The following is a 12,339-nucleotide window of genomic DNA, read 5'->3' on the forward strand; positions in this document are numbered from 1 at the left end:
AAAAGTGTAGAGAGAAAAGATAACTCAGAGTAGAAACTGGGTTGCCTGAATACATGGTTTGTATACTTTGGCTAATGAAATTGAATTTGTACTATAATGTTAACTTGTATAGAATACTCTCATTCATTAGTAGGTTTGTGTATTGATGATAAGAATTCTTTTTTTCTTTTTTGATTTTTGCAAGGCAATGGGGTTAAGTGACTTGCCCAAGGTCACAAAGCTAGTAAGTATCAAGTGTCTGAGGTCAAATATGAACTTGGGTCTTCCTGACTCCCAGGACCATGCTCTATCCATCGCATCACCTAGCTGCCCCTGATGATAAAAATTCTACAATAATAGATGGAAAAAGTGTCATTTTTATCTGTATTTAGAGTGTTTTTGTATCATTTTATAATCTCCAAGCAAATAGTAAAAAAGGAACAAATTTTCTTGTTACTTCTTTGTATTGCCCAGATATGAGTCGTTTGGCCCCAAATGTGAAATTTTATCACATTTTACTATTCACCTCTTAAATGTTTTTAAACTTGCTTAATTTTTACTTGAACTGGTATTAGAAGACCCTTAGTAAATAACTTATGAATATTATAGTAAATGATGAGCCAAAAGTATTTCGTGCTGTTGTTCAAAATTACTCTTTGGTCACTCATTAAATATCTTGATTGTAAACCAAAGTCTTTATTTACTTTGGCTTCTCTTTGATTCTGTTGGTTATCTTTTCTTAAATTCCCCATCTTTTTGATGTTTGTGATACTACTTTCTTGATTTTTCTCATTCCCTAACTGGAAATTTCCCAAGTTGCAGTACTTGGGAAACACATTATTCCTCTGTTTCTCTTTCTGCATATTCATTATCCATACTGTTCTTCTTTGACATCTACTACGTACCTCTAAACTTTTGGGACTATATTTCCATCTGTACTTCTTATCCAAGCTACAGTTAAGTGTTAATGGAATATTCTACTGTTGTCTTCAGATACACATTTCAGGTACACATTTCCCTCAAACCAGGTCACACTTTTATATTTCTGCCAGTGGCACCACCATTGGTCTAATTCATTGAAACCTTGGAATATTTTTCAGCATATTGTCCTTTTTATCCAAAATCTTAGTAAATCCTGCCAAATATATATATTTTTGGTCACTATCTTTTGCCTCTCTGAGTGCAAAGAAATCCTATTGCATAGTAGAGAGTAAGAGTGAGAGAGACATAGAGACTGCGAGTTCTAGGTTCAGTTCCTGCCTCTGGCATATAATGATTTTATGATCTTGGGCAAGTCATTAACTTCTGCCCCAGACTGTTAAGTTTTGAGAAACTGCTGATCTCCACTGTAGATTTGTTTTCTTCCAAGAGTTCCCCGTGCTGATGAAATTACAGGTCTATTTCCAATAGAAACTTGCTTGAATCTGTACCATTGAGAATCTCAATATGAATTTATAAAAGACTATGTAAAGAAATAGATCCAGTGCTACACTTGGAGTAAGGAAGTCTGGATTTATATTCTTTCCTCCAACACTTAGAAATCTTTAACTCAGAGACAAATGATACCAGTAGTAAATTTCTTTATTTTGTTGGGGAGGGGAGGGAGTGGGGTTACAAGGCAGTGGAGTGTATGTATTTTTCCCTTTGTTTGGACCATTAGAACTGGCTCCTAAAGTATGTTCCTTAATGAACCTGGGCTTTCCTCTACCTCTTAAAAATTTGTTGAATTTACTTTTCTTTTAGATTCTTCTTTGGAACTCTTCCTCCTTATCCATAATCTGGACAGCCAGATGTTGAGAGGAGATAAAAGCCAGCAAATTCTTGGACAGTTATCATCTTTGCCTAAGATTTATCTCATAGCTTCTATTGATCACATCAATGCTCCCCTCAGTAAGTTTGCCATTATTGCTGTTCTTTCTAAAGATAACAACTTATAAAAAAGTTATTTTTATAACAACATGAGTCATAAAACTCTGCAGCATAAATTGAAGGACACGACTTTCCAGAAGGATATCTTAGTTTCTCTAATATCCGATTTGTAACATGAGGGATGCCATTACATTGTATAGTTGCAAGAAAAGAAACCTACTTATGATTTCTTTTTTTCCACATTTTATAGTAAAACATTGTTTTGTGGTTTGAGTTCAGAGGTTTGTGATGTGACAATAAAACTTGGGGATTATGTATGTTATTCACATTATTTAAATGAGAATATTTATAGCATCCTTAGGCTTAATCTTATATTTCAGATACAAATATTCAATCGTTCCACTACCACAAATAGGGATTTGGACTTTAATAGGAAGAAAACTAGATTTCAGAGTTTTTTTTTTTCAAAAATCACAGAATATTTAGAATTGGAGAGGGACCTTGGCAGCAAACCCTTATCTATACTTTAAAAGGCTTATACCCAACAAATCCCCTGCTGAAGGGCTCTCTCTGTTTGCTGGGTTTGGGGATCCTGTGGGGCAAGGTCTTGAATAACCAGTTACGAGTGTTTTCTTTTTTGGAACCAAGGACCACTGAATGAAAATCATTTTTTAATTTTCCATTTAATTTTTTAATGTTTTATAGTGTGGGATCATTCAAAACAGAGCCTTTATAACTGGCTTTGGTATGAAACTACTACATATAGACCATATACTGAAGAAACCTCTTATGAAAATTCTCTGCTTGTCCAGCAATGTGGTACATTAGCTCTTAGCTCCCTTACACATGTTTTCCGCAGTCTTACTCCAAATGCAAGGTAAGAAATAAAAATTAAAACTAGAATTTTCTTGCACTTCATGAATTTATACACAGACCCTGAAGAAGTTTTTAAATCATCTTGCATTTTCAGAAACTTATATGGTAACCTCTTCAGCAATTTATAATAGTCGCCTTGTTCTATTTTTGTTCTAATAGGGTTAAGGGAATGAAATACAGATAAAGTAGGAAAGAATAAGTAGTATCAGGATCTTATGAAGTCATTTCGTTGGGAAGTCTTTTTGTTGTCAGCTGACATCTTTGACTTTTCTGTCCAGCCTTAAAAATCTAATCAGTTCTCATGTTCTTTTGACTCTTAATTCTCCAATACCTTTTATATATATCATATTATATATATATTTGTCCCCTCCTTTTCCTACATTTTTTCACAGATGAATTATTAGGTAACCATCTAATGGGTCTTTCTTCCTTCAATCTCTCCTTCCTAATTCATCCTGCCTCAGTGTCACAGAATGAGATAAGAAAGGGACCTCAGAAATAATCAATTCTCACCTTCATCTGAGTGAGATATTCCTTCTAAAATCCCCAGTAAGTGGTCATCAAGCCTTTGCTTGAAAATGGAACTGATTACTTCCCATTGCAGTCCATTCTATTTTTGGGATAGCTCTAAATTTTTCCTTCATCAAGCCTATATCTGTATCCTTGAGATGTTCATCAAATGCTTTATGAATCTGCTCCCTGAGCAAAAGCAAAACAAATTTTTTTTTTTTTTTTATATTGGTGGGGTTGGAAGTGAGGGATGTAAGGCAATGGGGTTAAGTAACTTATTTACCCAAGGTCATACAGCTAGTAAATATCAAGTATCTGGGACTGGATTTGAATTCACATCCTCCTGACTCCACAGCTGGTGCTCTGTGCACTGTGCCACCTGGCACAAAATCTAAACCCTTGAAGTATTTGAGAGTAACTATTATGTCCTTCTGAATTCAATACCCAAGTCTTCTTTTTTCCCATGTAGAAAATCTCAAATTTCTTTGAATATTAATGCTTACATGTTAGCAGTTGTAATTCCATCACTGTTCTAGTTAGAATCCTTTGGAAATGCTTTGTGTGTCACTGAGCTTTCCAAAATGTAATGACCATAATGCAATCTAGGATTCTAGGTGTAGCCTGAACAGAGTAAACCTCTTGTTCTGGATATTGTACCCTTAATGATTTCAATAGCTCTTTTGCCTGCTATGTCATGCTATTAATTGAATATTGAACTTGCAATCTGTAAATGTTCCAAGATCTTTTTCTTAGGAACTGAGTCATTATTTCTGTCATCCTTAACTTGTTTGCTGATTGATTGGACATGAGTGTAAGACTTTATATATATCCATAAAACATAAGTTGTTTTTTTAGATTCAAACCATTTGTATAGCTTGTTGAGATCTTTTTTTAGATACTTAACATTTTCATCCAGCCTTTTTAGATACTTAAATTTTCATCCAGTCTTCTAGCTATTATGGGTTTATGTAATCTGCCAAATTGATAAGTTTGCCAAACTATTCCTTCATCTAGGCCCTAGGACTGCAGTACGATTTACTAAATGTTTTAGTAAATGAGAACCACAGAGCTCTCACTAATATGGCAAATCAAACTATATTGTCTGTTGTTTTCAATAAAAATTTTTAAAAGTTAGGTTGGACAGCCCGAATCTAAGCCATTGAGTTAATATTGAAGAGCCAAGGACTGATCCCTTAGGCACTTCATTTGAGAAGTGTTCTCTTAAGTTGACATCAGCTTATCAATGACTACTCTTGGATTTTGATCAGTTCTGTCACTTGTGTAGCCCATACCTTCTCGTTTCTTCCGGGGGAGAGCATAAGAAACTCAACTGCTTTGCTGAAATCCAGTTATTATCTTTGAATTTCTATAGTCTGCCAACTTAGTCACACTGTCTAAAAAGAAAATGAGTTAAATCTGACTTGAGGTAGCCATACTACATTTTAGTAATCACGCCTTTTCCTTCTAGATGTTCATATTTCCCTGGAATTGAAGTCACCTGTAACAGATCTAAGTTTAGCACTTTTCCCTTTGTTTTGAAAACTGGAACAATAAGTATCTCCTGGGACACCTCTTCTGCCATCTAGATTTTTCAGAACTCACTTTTCTGCCAGTTCTTATTGAATCTTTTGATATGGTTCATCTGGTCTTGTTGACTTGAAAGCAAAGGAATTACTCTCTTAATATTATTTATCTTGGCTTTCAACTCTGTCTTTATTATTTTCTATCCAGACTTCCTAGTGTAAAGATTATTCTTGTTGGTAGAAAAAATAGAATCAAAGTAAGAATCAATTGGATAGTTGGAGGCTTGTTTCTTTTGCCTTTCACTCCAAGTGGATGGGATCCTTTTTTTTCCCAGCTCTAGAGAGTAGATGACTGAATGCTATATTAGGAACACACAGATTTATCTCTTACATTGCTCATTTTGTTTTCCATGGTTGTGGTATGCTCCTCCACTGCCACCAGTTGAAAGCCAGCCTGACCATTTTGTTAGTCTCAGGTGAAATACTACTTGCTACTGTGATTAGCTCCATTAGAAATTGTTTTCTTTTCTTAGAATCTTTTTATTGCTTTGTTTCTCCCTCTCTTATAGATGCACTTTTGTCTATGTAGTATAATATTTTATGTATTTGTCTTATTTAGATTGTAGCTTTTTAAGAAAGATTAATTATATAACAAATGGGGATCATGCCTTATTTATCTTTGTATCTCTTCAAGCCCGTAGCAAAATGCTTTTGCATATATTGATTTAAAATGTTTGCTGAGAATCTCTTAATATTAACATTCCTGGAGAATTTAAAATTGTTTAATTGTATTTTTTTCTTCAGGGGGATTTTCAGGCTCCTAATAAAGTATCAACTTGAGAATGAAGATAACCCTTCTTATTTAGGTATTGTATTTAACTGTTTGTTTTATAGCTTCTTTCTAATATGTCAACCCATTAAGTCAGTTCTTTTATTTTTTATTTATTTATTCATTTTATTTTTTTTTAGGGTTTTTTTTTTCTTTTGCAAGGCAATGGGGTTAAGTGGCTTGCCCAAGGCCACACTGCTAGGCAATTATTAAGTGTCTGAGGTCAGATTTGAACTCAGGTACTCCTGACTCCGGGGCCAGTGCTCTATCCACTATGCCACCTAGCCGCCCCCAAGTCAATTCTCTTTTATTAATTCTAGCACTATTTCATTTTACAGTATTGGACATTTTCAAGACACTAAAAAATTAGTATAGGGTGCATTTCATACTTTCAAGTATTTCTCTAGACTTTTTGCCAATGTTAAATAGATGACACAGAAAATGTGCTTTAATTTTTAATTATGGACATTGAGTATCTCAACCAATTTCATATTTTTCATAAAGTATTTTCTTTATTAGGAAAAATTTAGTGAATCATCTATGATATATTTGAAGACTTATTTAAGAGTTTTGCCAGTGCATTATTTAGGCCAAATTTTTTAGGACACAGTCTTTCAGCTCTTATATCACAAGTTATATTAATTTAGGTATTTCTGATTTGATTTCATTCTGTTACGAATATTCAAATATACTTGCCTTTTTTTTCTTTTTTAGGTTTTTGATATACTTGCCTTTTTCAAAGGATGTATGTATGACATTGCCCAATGTGGTAAAATATTCTCTAATTTTGCCTCATCTTAAAAGTCATACATTTATATCATCAGTAATAATTTCTCCATCTTCTACCCTGTACTAAAGATGTACTTGATATTTAGATTTGTAAACTCTTTGAAGGCAGAAGCCTGTTGTAAATAATTACCTTGTAACCCTGAGATCACCTAGGACAAAGAATTGTTCGGCTGATACTTGTTTAATGAACCTTTGTTGAAAATTTACTTGATTCCAACTGGAACATATGAGATGCCCATGTCTCTACTCTGGGGGTCAGCTCAGTGTCAGTGGATTCCTTTCTTGCTGCTTACTTACCATGGATCTCAACTGTTTAACTCCCCAGGGCTTTCCTTTCAAGATTTCTACCAGCAGTGTCGGGAAGCCTTCCTTGTCAACAGTGACCTAACACTTCGGGCACAACTCATTGAATTCAGGGATCATAAGCTTCTAAGAACAAAGAAGGTGAGTCTTGGCATTATAGGGTGGAGGAGGCTTTCCAGTCATTCAGATCGAGATTACCTATAGATTGTCTAATTAGGTATCACTAGCTGAGCTGTACTTTACAGAATCCCTAAACTTCTGCTATCTGTGATGTCCTGAGCATCACCCAGGCACTGGAAGAATGGGGCAGTGTAGTGGCCTTGACAACATGCAGTAGAACAGTTGTATAAAAAGTCTGGGTGAAGACTACAAGCAAACCCTCCTCTCTCCCTTTCTTGCTACAACTCTTTCCCCTCAATAGACCCACAAGGGATGTGTTTGATTTGGTGTGTTCTTGGCAATTCTTGTGTAAATTGTATATTTTAACTATTACTAGAGTTTGAAATGTAAAGAAATTTAAAACTTGATAAAATGATTTTTTTTTAAAAAAGTAAAGTTATAGGTAGGGAGGCAGCCACGTGTGTTCACTGACAAAGCAATAGCTTGTTTCCTTTCGGGTGATGATTCTTTATTGACCCCATTTGGAATCTTTTTCTTGGTAAAGAGAATGAAGTGATTTTCCATTTCCTTCTCTAGCTCATTTTACAGATGAGGAAACTGAGGCAAACTGGGTTATTTGTCAGGCTAAATTTGAACTCAGATTTTTCTGACTAGAGCCCAGGACACTATCCATGATCCCACATAGCTAACCAATACTTTTATATTAAAATGGAATTTTTAAAATGCAGTTTGATGTTGAGATGAGCTGTCACTTTCATTTTCTCCAGCCTAATCCCAATTTTGTCTTTGTATTTATTAGGGAACAGATGGAGTGGAGTATTTGTTAATTCCCATTGACACTGGGACCTTAACTGATTTTTTGGAGAAAGAGGACAAAGAGGCTTGAAGGTTTCCTTTGAACCCAAATCTCCTGTGGCAACTGTTATAAAGGGCTGCTGTCGAGGGACCTGTGCTGCATTTGCTGCCTCTATACCCAAAAGCGCTATGTTTACTTACCAGCAGTAGATTATTTTCCAGCATGCAAGATTTAAAACTCTGGACAACATGTCATCAAATTTAATTTTTTGAACTGGTCTGAATGTCTGCTTAACTGATGCCATCTCAAGTACTATGCCTAATGCTCAAACTGGAGAAAATGTGCCTTTCATTCATTACCTCTCTGGAGACTCTTGACTGGATAGAGCAATTTGCTCAGGGAGTATTCGAAACTGAAGGTTTTGGATTTCATTTTATACTAGGGAAGATGATATCCTTAATTTTCCAAGGGCCCTTAAACAGAACTGTTTGCGAGCATGCTGGTTCCAGAGTGTGAACTACTGAGGTATGAGCATCCACTCAATCTGTTTCATCTACAGGTCTGTATCGCTGAACTGCTGTGTGCAATGACAGAATTTTAAAAGTAGTTTTTAAAAGTTGTTTTTGCTGCTGTTGTTTTAAAGCAGCAAACACCAAGTGTGGATTTTGGAAGGATTAGAAAGTGGTTCTCTTCCACCCTTTTGGATTTATACATGGGAGAGGGGTGGGGGAGATGTTATTTATTTGTAAGGGGAGGGACAAATGTTAAAGATGGGTGGAAAGAGTATATAGGGTGTCTTTCTTAAAAGAGGGGCACAGGAACAACAGATCATGGTAAACCCAGAACAGTGAGTGTCTATTATTTGACACAAGTGGGAGGCCAGACTAGAACAGGAAGTGAACGCTTCAGTTAAGTTTTAAGAATTTATTTCAATGGTGAATAAAAAATTTCAGTTTTCCTGTATTTTGACTTTTTCTTAACTGTAGTTCATCAATTTCATAACATACAGGTAAGTGTTTTGATAGTACTATTTTAAACTTTATTTCCATTAATGAAAGTGGATGACTTTTTTTTCACAGTAAATGAAATAAAACATGAAATAAATACCTTATGTATGTTTAGTGGAGCTTTTGTTCTTAGGTATGAAAGAAAGGAAAGGATACCTGCTTTATGGAAAACTAGTTACAAGAGGTTATTCTACCTCTAGTAGAACTTCAATATTTTGTCTATCTCATACAGTAATCATATCATTTGCCAGTATATTTAGTTAGCACATGAATGTCATAGTTCGCTTTCTTAGTGTACAAGACACTTAATTAGCTTATTGTCAGGTAGTTTAAAGTTGACACACTGGCTAGCCTGTGAATAAATATTAAGAGCTTTGCCATGGATTTTTAACTGACATATTTCCAAGGGGTAAAGTCCAAATACCATTGTGAAGGACACTTTCAGTGACCATTTTTATACCAATGAAATGTGCCTAAAATGAATAGGAGCAGACTTGATGAAGGAAAAGAGGAAAATTAAAAAAAATACAAAGCCTACAGAATTTCTATGTAGTGGGATTGGAAGACCAGGTAGTCAGCCCCATAGATGAGTACCTGCTTCTATGTCTTTATGCTTGGTGTTATTTGATGTTACTTCCCTACCCTTACCCACTCAAGCTCCTGGGTCTCTAAAATAGATTATGGCCTTTAAAAGGAGACTCCAGAGATCCTTGAGCCAGAATTCTCAAAGGCTATATCGTTTGAATATAAACTCTGACAGCCCTAGCAGAACTGAAAAGTCTTCACCATCAGACCCAAGGATAACAACCCTCAGTTGCCTGAGAACCGGTCTGACTTTACCAGGTTGGTTTTGGGGAATTGAGTTTTTTATCCACAAAAACTCTGGGAGACTTAATTAACTTTGGAGGGTTCATGATCTGTACTGGTGAAGGAAATGCTTATATAGTTGGATCTGCTAAAATATTTGTATTACAGGAAAGAATCAAAGAAATTCATAAAATGTTTTTAAAACCTTTTTAAAAAAAATGGTGGCAAGGCCAGTGTCTTTTAAGTATTACTCTAAATTAGACGTTCTTAACCCTTTTTTTGGGCACAAATCCTTTTGGCAGGCGGAAGATGAAGCCTATGGATCCCTTCTCATAATAATGGCTTTAAATGCATAAAATATATATAGAATTACAACGGAAATCTAATGCAGTTTGCATGGTATTTTTAAAAAGACATGTTCAGACTTTTAAGTTAAGTTTTAATCTTTATTTCAGATATTGATTTTGCTAGACATATCTTTTTAAAAAGTAGAACCTTGAAATAACTATTCTCTACCTTTTGCTAGTTACACTTCAGCATGTATGCTCTACTTTTTAGGAGGTACATGATTCTTGAAGGTCCCACTTGAACAACTCCCCATCATACTGTAACACATGATAGGCAGCTTTGATAATAATTCTTGGGGGAATGAATAAACTCATGAGTAGATGGGATTTGGGAGAATTTCATGTTTAGTATTTTTTTTCCTTATTTTGATCATTAGTGATGTCAACTAATTATTTCCACAAAGCAGTTAAATAATTTAGAGAAAAGGGGACCAAGTTTCTCTAGTTGCTCGTTAAAAAAATGCAAAAGTATTATTTATGCAGTAATTTGAAGTTGTCTTTGGAAAGCAAAATGTTCTGGTAATGGCTAGCCAGACTTCTCATAGAATTTACTTAAAAATTTAGTGAGTTCCATAATCTTTGTAATTATTTAACACTCTGTGTAACTTTCTGAAAAAAGCAAATGCAATTCACAATTTTATATAGAAAGTAAAGAAAATGTTGCAGTGGCACTTTTATTATAAGAGGTTCAATATGAACCAACAAGCATAAATTAAGTGTCTATTATGTGCAAAACACTGGGAATACTCATGAAGATCTTCTATTCTAGTAGGCAATTACATATATACAGAAACATTTGTGTCTGCGTGTATGTATGTATATATATATATATATCTATATATATATATCCATATATACGTAAGTGTAGTAAGAATAATTGTCAAGATAACAAATATAAAGTCATTAAATATGAAGTAGTTTGGGAGGGGGTACATCAATAGATGTTGGTAGTGTAAAGGGGAGAGGCTTGAAAGGAATGCCTCTTTTGGGGGAATGGGGGAGGCAATCAAGGTTATATAACTTGTCCAGGGTCACACATGTAGCAAGTGTCCCAAGTTGAATTTGAGCTCAGGTTATCCTGACTCCTGGGGCGGTGCACTTGTCATTGTGCTACTTAGCTGCCTGGAAGGGATGCCTCCTGAAGGAAGAATGTGATTCTGGGAGGGAAATATTAGAAATGTCAACCAAGGTCTTGTCATCCAGACTTGCCAATGCAGAGGCAGAAAGATGAGAGATGGAGAATGTGAGAATGGAGGCCATTTTAGCTAGATTGCAAAATGGCCAAAGTAACATATACTAAGGCTGGAAAAACTAGGATCAGCCAGGGTGTAAAATGCTTAAACAGGGGAGTTTGTAGTTTCTTAGAGGAAACAGCCATTTGAGTTGGGTAGGTGAGGTAATGTGGTCAAATCTGCACTTAAAATTCCTTTGCCCATCAGGGTGGTGTGGGGACTAGTTTTTAAAGGGGTGAGTAGAAAAAAGTGGAGGTAACCTTTTCATAGAGTTTAGTAGAAAAGAGGAGATTTAGGATATTTGCTTGGGGGGGGATGATAGGGAAGAAGTAGGTATTTTTAAAAGATGGAGGAAACTAGCAAGTCTGAGGGCAATAAGGGAAGAATCAATCACTAGGAAGAGATTGATGATTAATAGAGGGCAGAGTGATTGAAATTTTAATGAGCTGAAAAAAGCTATAGGGGATAGGATAAAAGCATACAGACTAGAAGGGCCGCCTCAGTTCAGAGGCTGGGGGAAAAGGAGGAGAGAATGGCATATGATTTCAAAGAGTTCAGGTGAACTTCTACTAAAAGTCAAATTACAAGTTCCTGAACTGAAGGAGTAAGGAGAGGGCAGTGTTGGAAGAACTTCTCTGGGGGCTGAGGCTAGTAACTGAAAGGTCAGTCTCACTACAGGGAAGGTAGACAACATGAACTTAGAACAGACTGTTAGTACAGATGCTGAGACTTCTTCTAGATCTCTTAAGAAACCTGTTAAGTCAAAAAATGTTAGCATGGGAATTGACTTGTACTGTGATACATATTAGTTACAAAGAAAAAAGCCTTGCCCTTTAATGGGGGGAAATAACACCTGCAGGAGGTCCAGCTTCTGCAGATAGAGAGTAAAAAGTACCAGATATTGAAATCTGGGCAGATTTCAATCCCAGTGTCTACCATCCTATCCTTAGGTTGTGATCCACAGACTTTCCCTTCCTCTGTCATCATTCAAGCAGTGGAAGAAGTCAAGTTCCCAGCAACCATGAGAAAGAAGGGGTTTGTGGATCAGAATGAAGTTGGTATTTAAGTTAACTCTGGCAGGAATTAGTATTATAGCAAGATAGGGGTGAACAGTGCCTCTTAAAATATGAGCAGTAGGGGAAGAAAGTCTGCCCATAATTTGATGATCTTGGACTCTCTTGATTGGCTCTTGAGGGATTAGGAAAAAATACTCTGTACAAGGACAGCCACAGTGAGTAGAGTGCTGGGTCTGGAGTCAGACTCCATGAGTTCAAATTTGGTCTCAAATACTTTGTTGTGTGACCCTAGGCAAGTCACTTAACCCAGTTTGCTTTTGTTGCTTCATATATCCA

General features: G+C 35.7%; 1 protein-coding gene across 4 annotated transcripts in view; it reads left to right on the forward strand.

Moving 5' to 3' along the window:
• Positions 1-12,339, forward strand: part of ORC2 (origin recognition complex subunit 2) — a 74,594-nt gene that overhangs the window by 50,845 nt on the left and 11,410 nt on the right. For 2 of the 4 annotated variants that reach the window (XR_012469453.1, XR_012469454.1), the window contains exons 13-17: positions 1,723-1,869; positions 2,554-2,725; positions 5,562-5,623; positions 6,701-6,819; positions 7,598-8,603. Coding sequence is in view for 1 of the 4 variants with exons in the window: in XM_074191668.1 (XP_074047769.1) it covers positions 1,723-1,869; positions 2,554-2,725; positions 5,562-5,623; positions 6,701-6,819; positions 7,598-7,684 (587 nt within the window). In the remaining 3 variants the exon portion in view is untranslated. Of the gene's footprint in view, positions 1-1,722; positions 1,870-2,553; positions 2,726-5,561; positions 5,624-6,700; positions 6,820-7,597; positions 12,337-12,339 lie in introns of those variants that run through there. The other 2 variants (XR_012469455.1, XM_074191668.1) reach the window with 2 other exon arrangements.

Source organism: Macrotis lagotis, chromosome 6 (assembly GCF_037893015.1).
Source record: "Macrotis lagotis isolate mMagLag1 chromosome 6, bilby.v1.9.chrom.fasta, whole genome shotgun sequence".
Taxonomy (NCBI): Eukaryota; Metazoa; Chordata; class Mammalia; order Peramelemorphia; family Peramelidae; genus Macrotis; species Macrotis lagotis.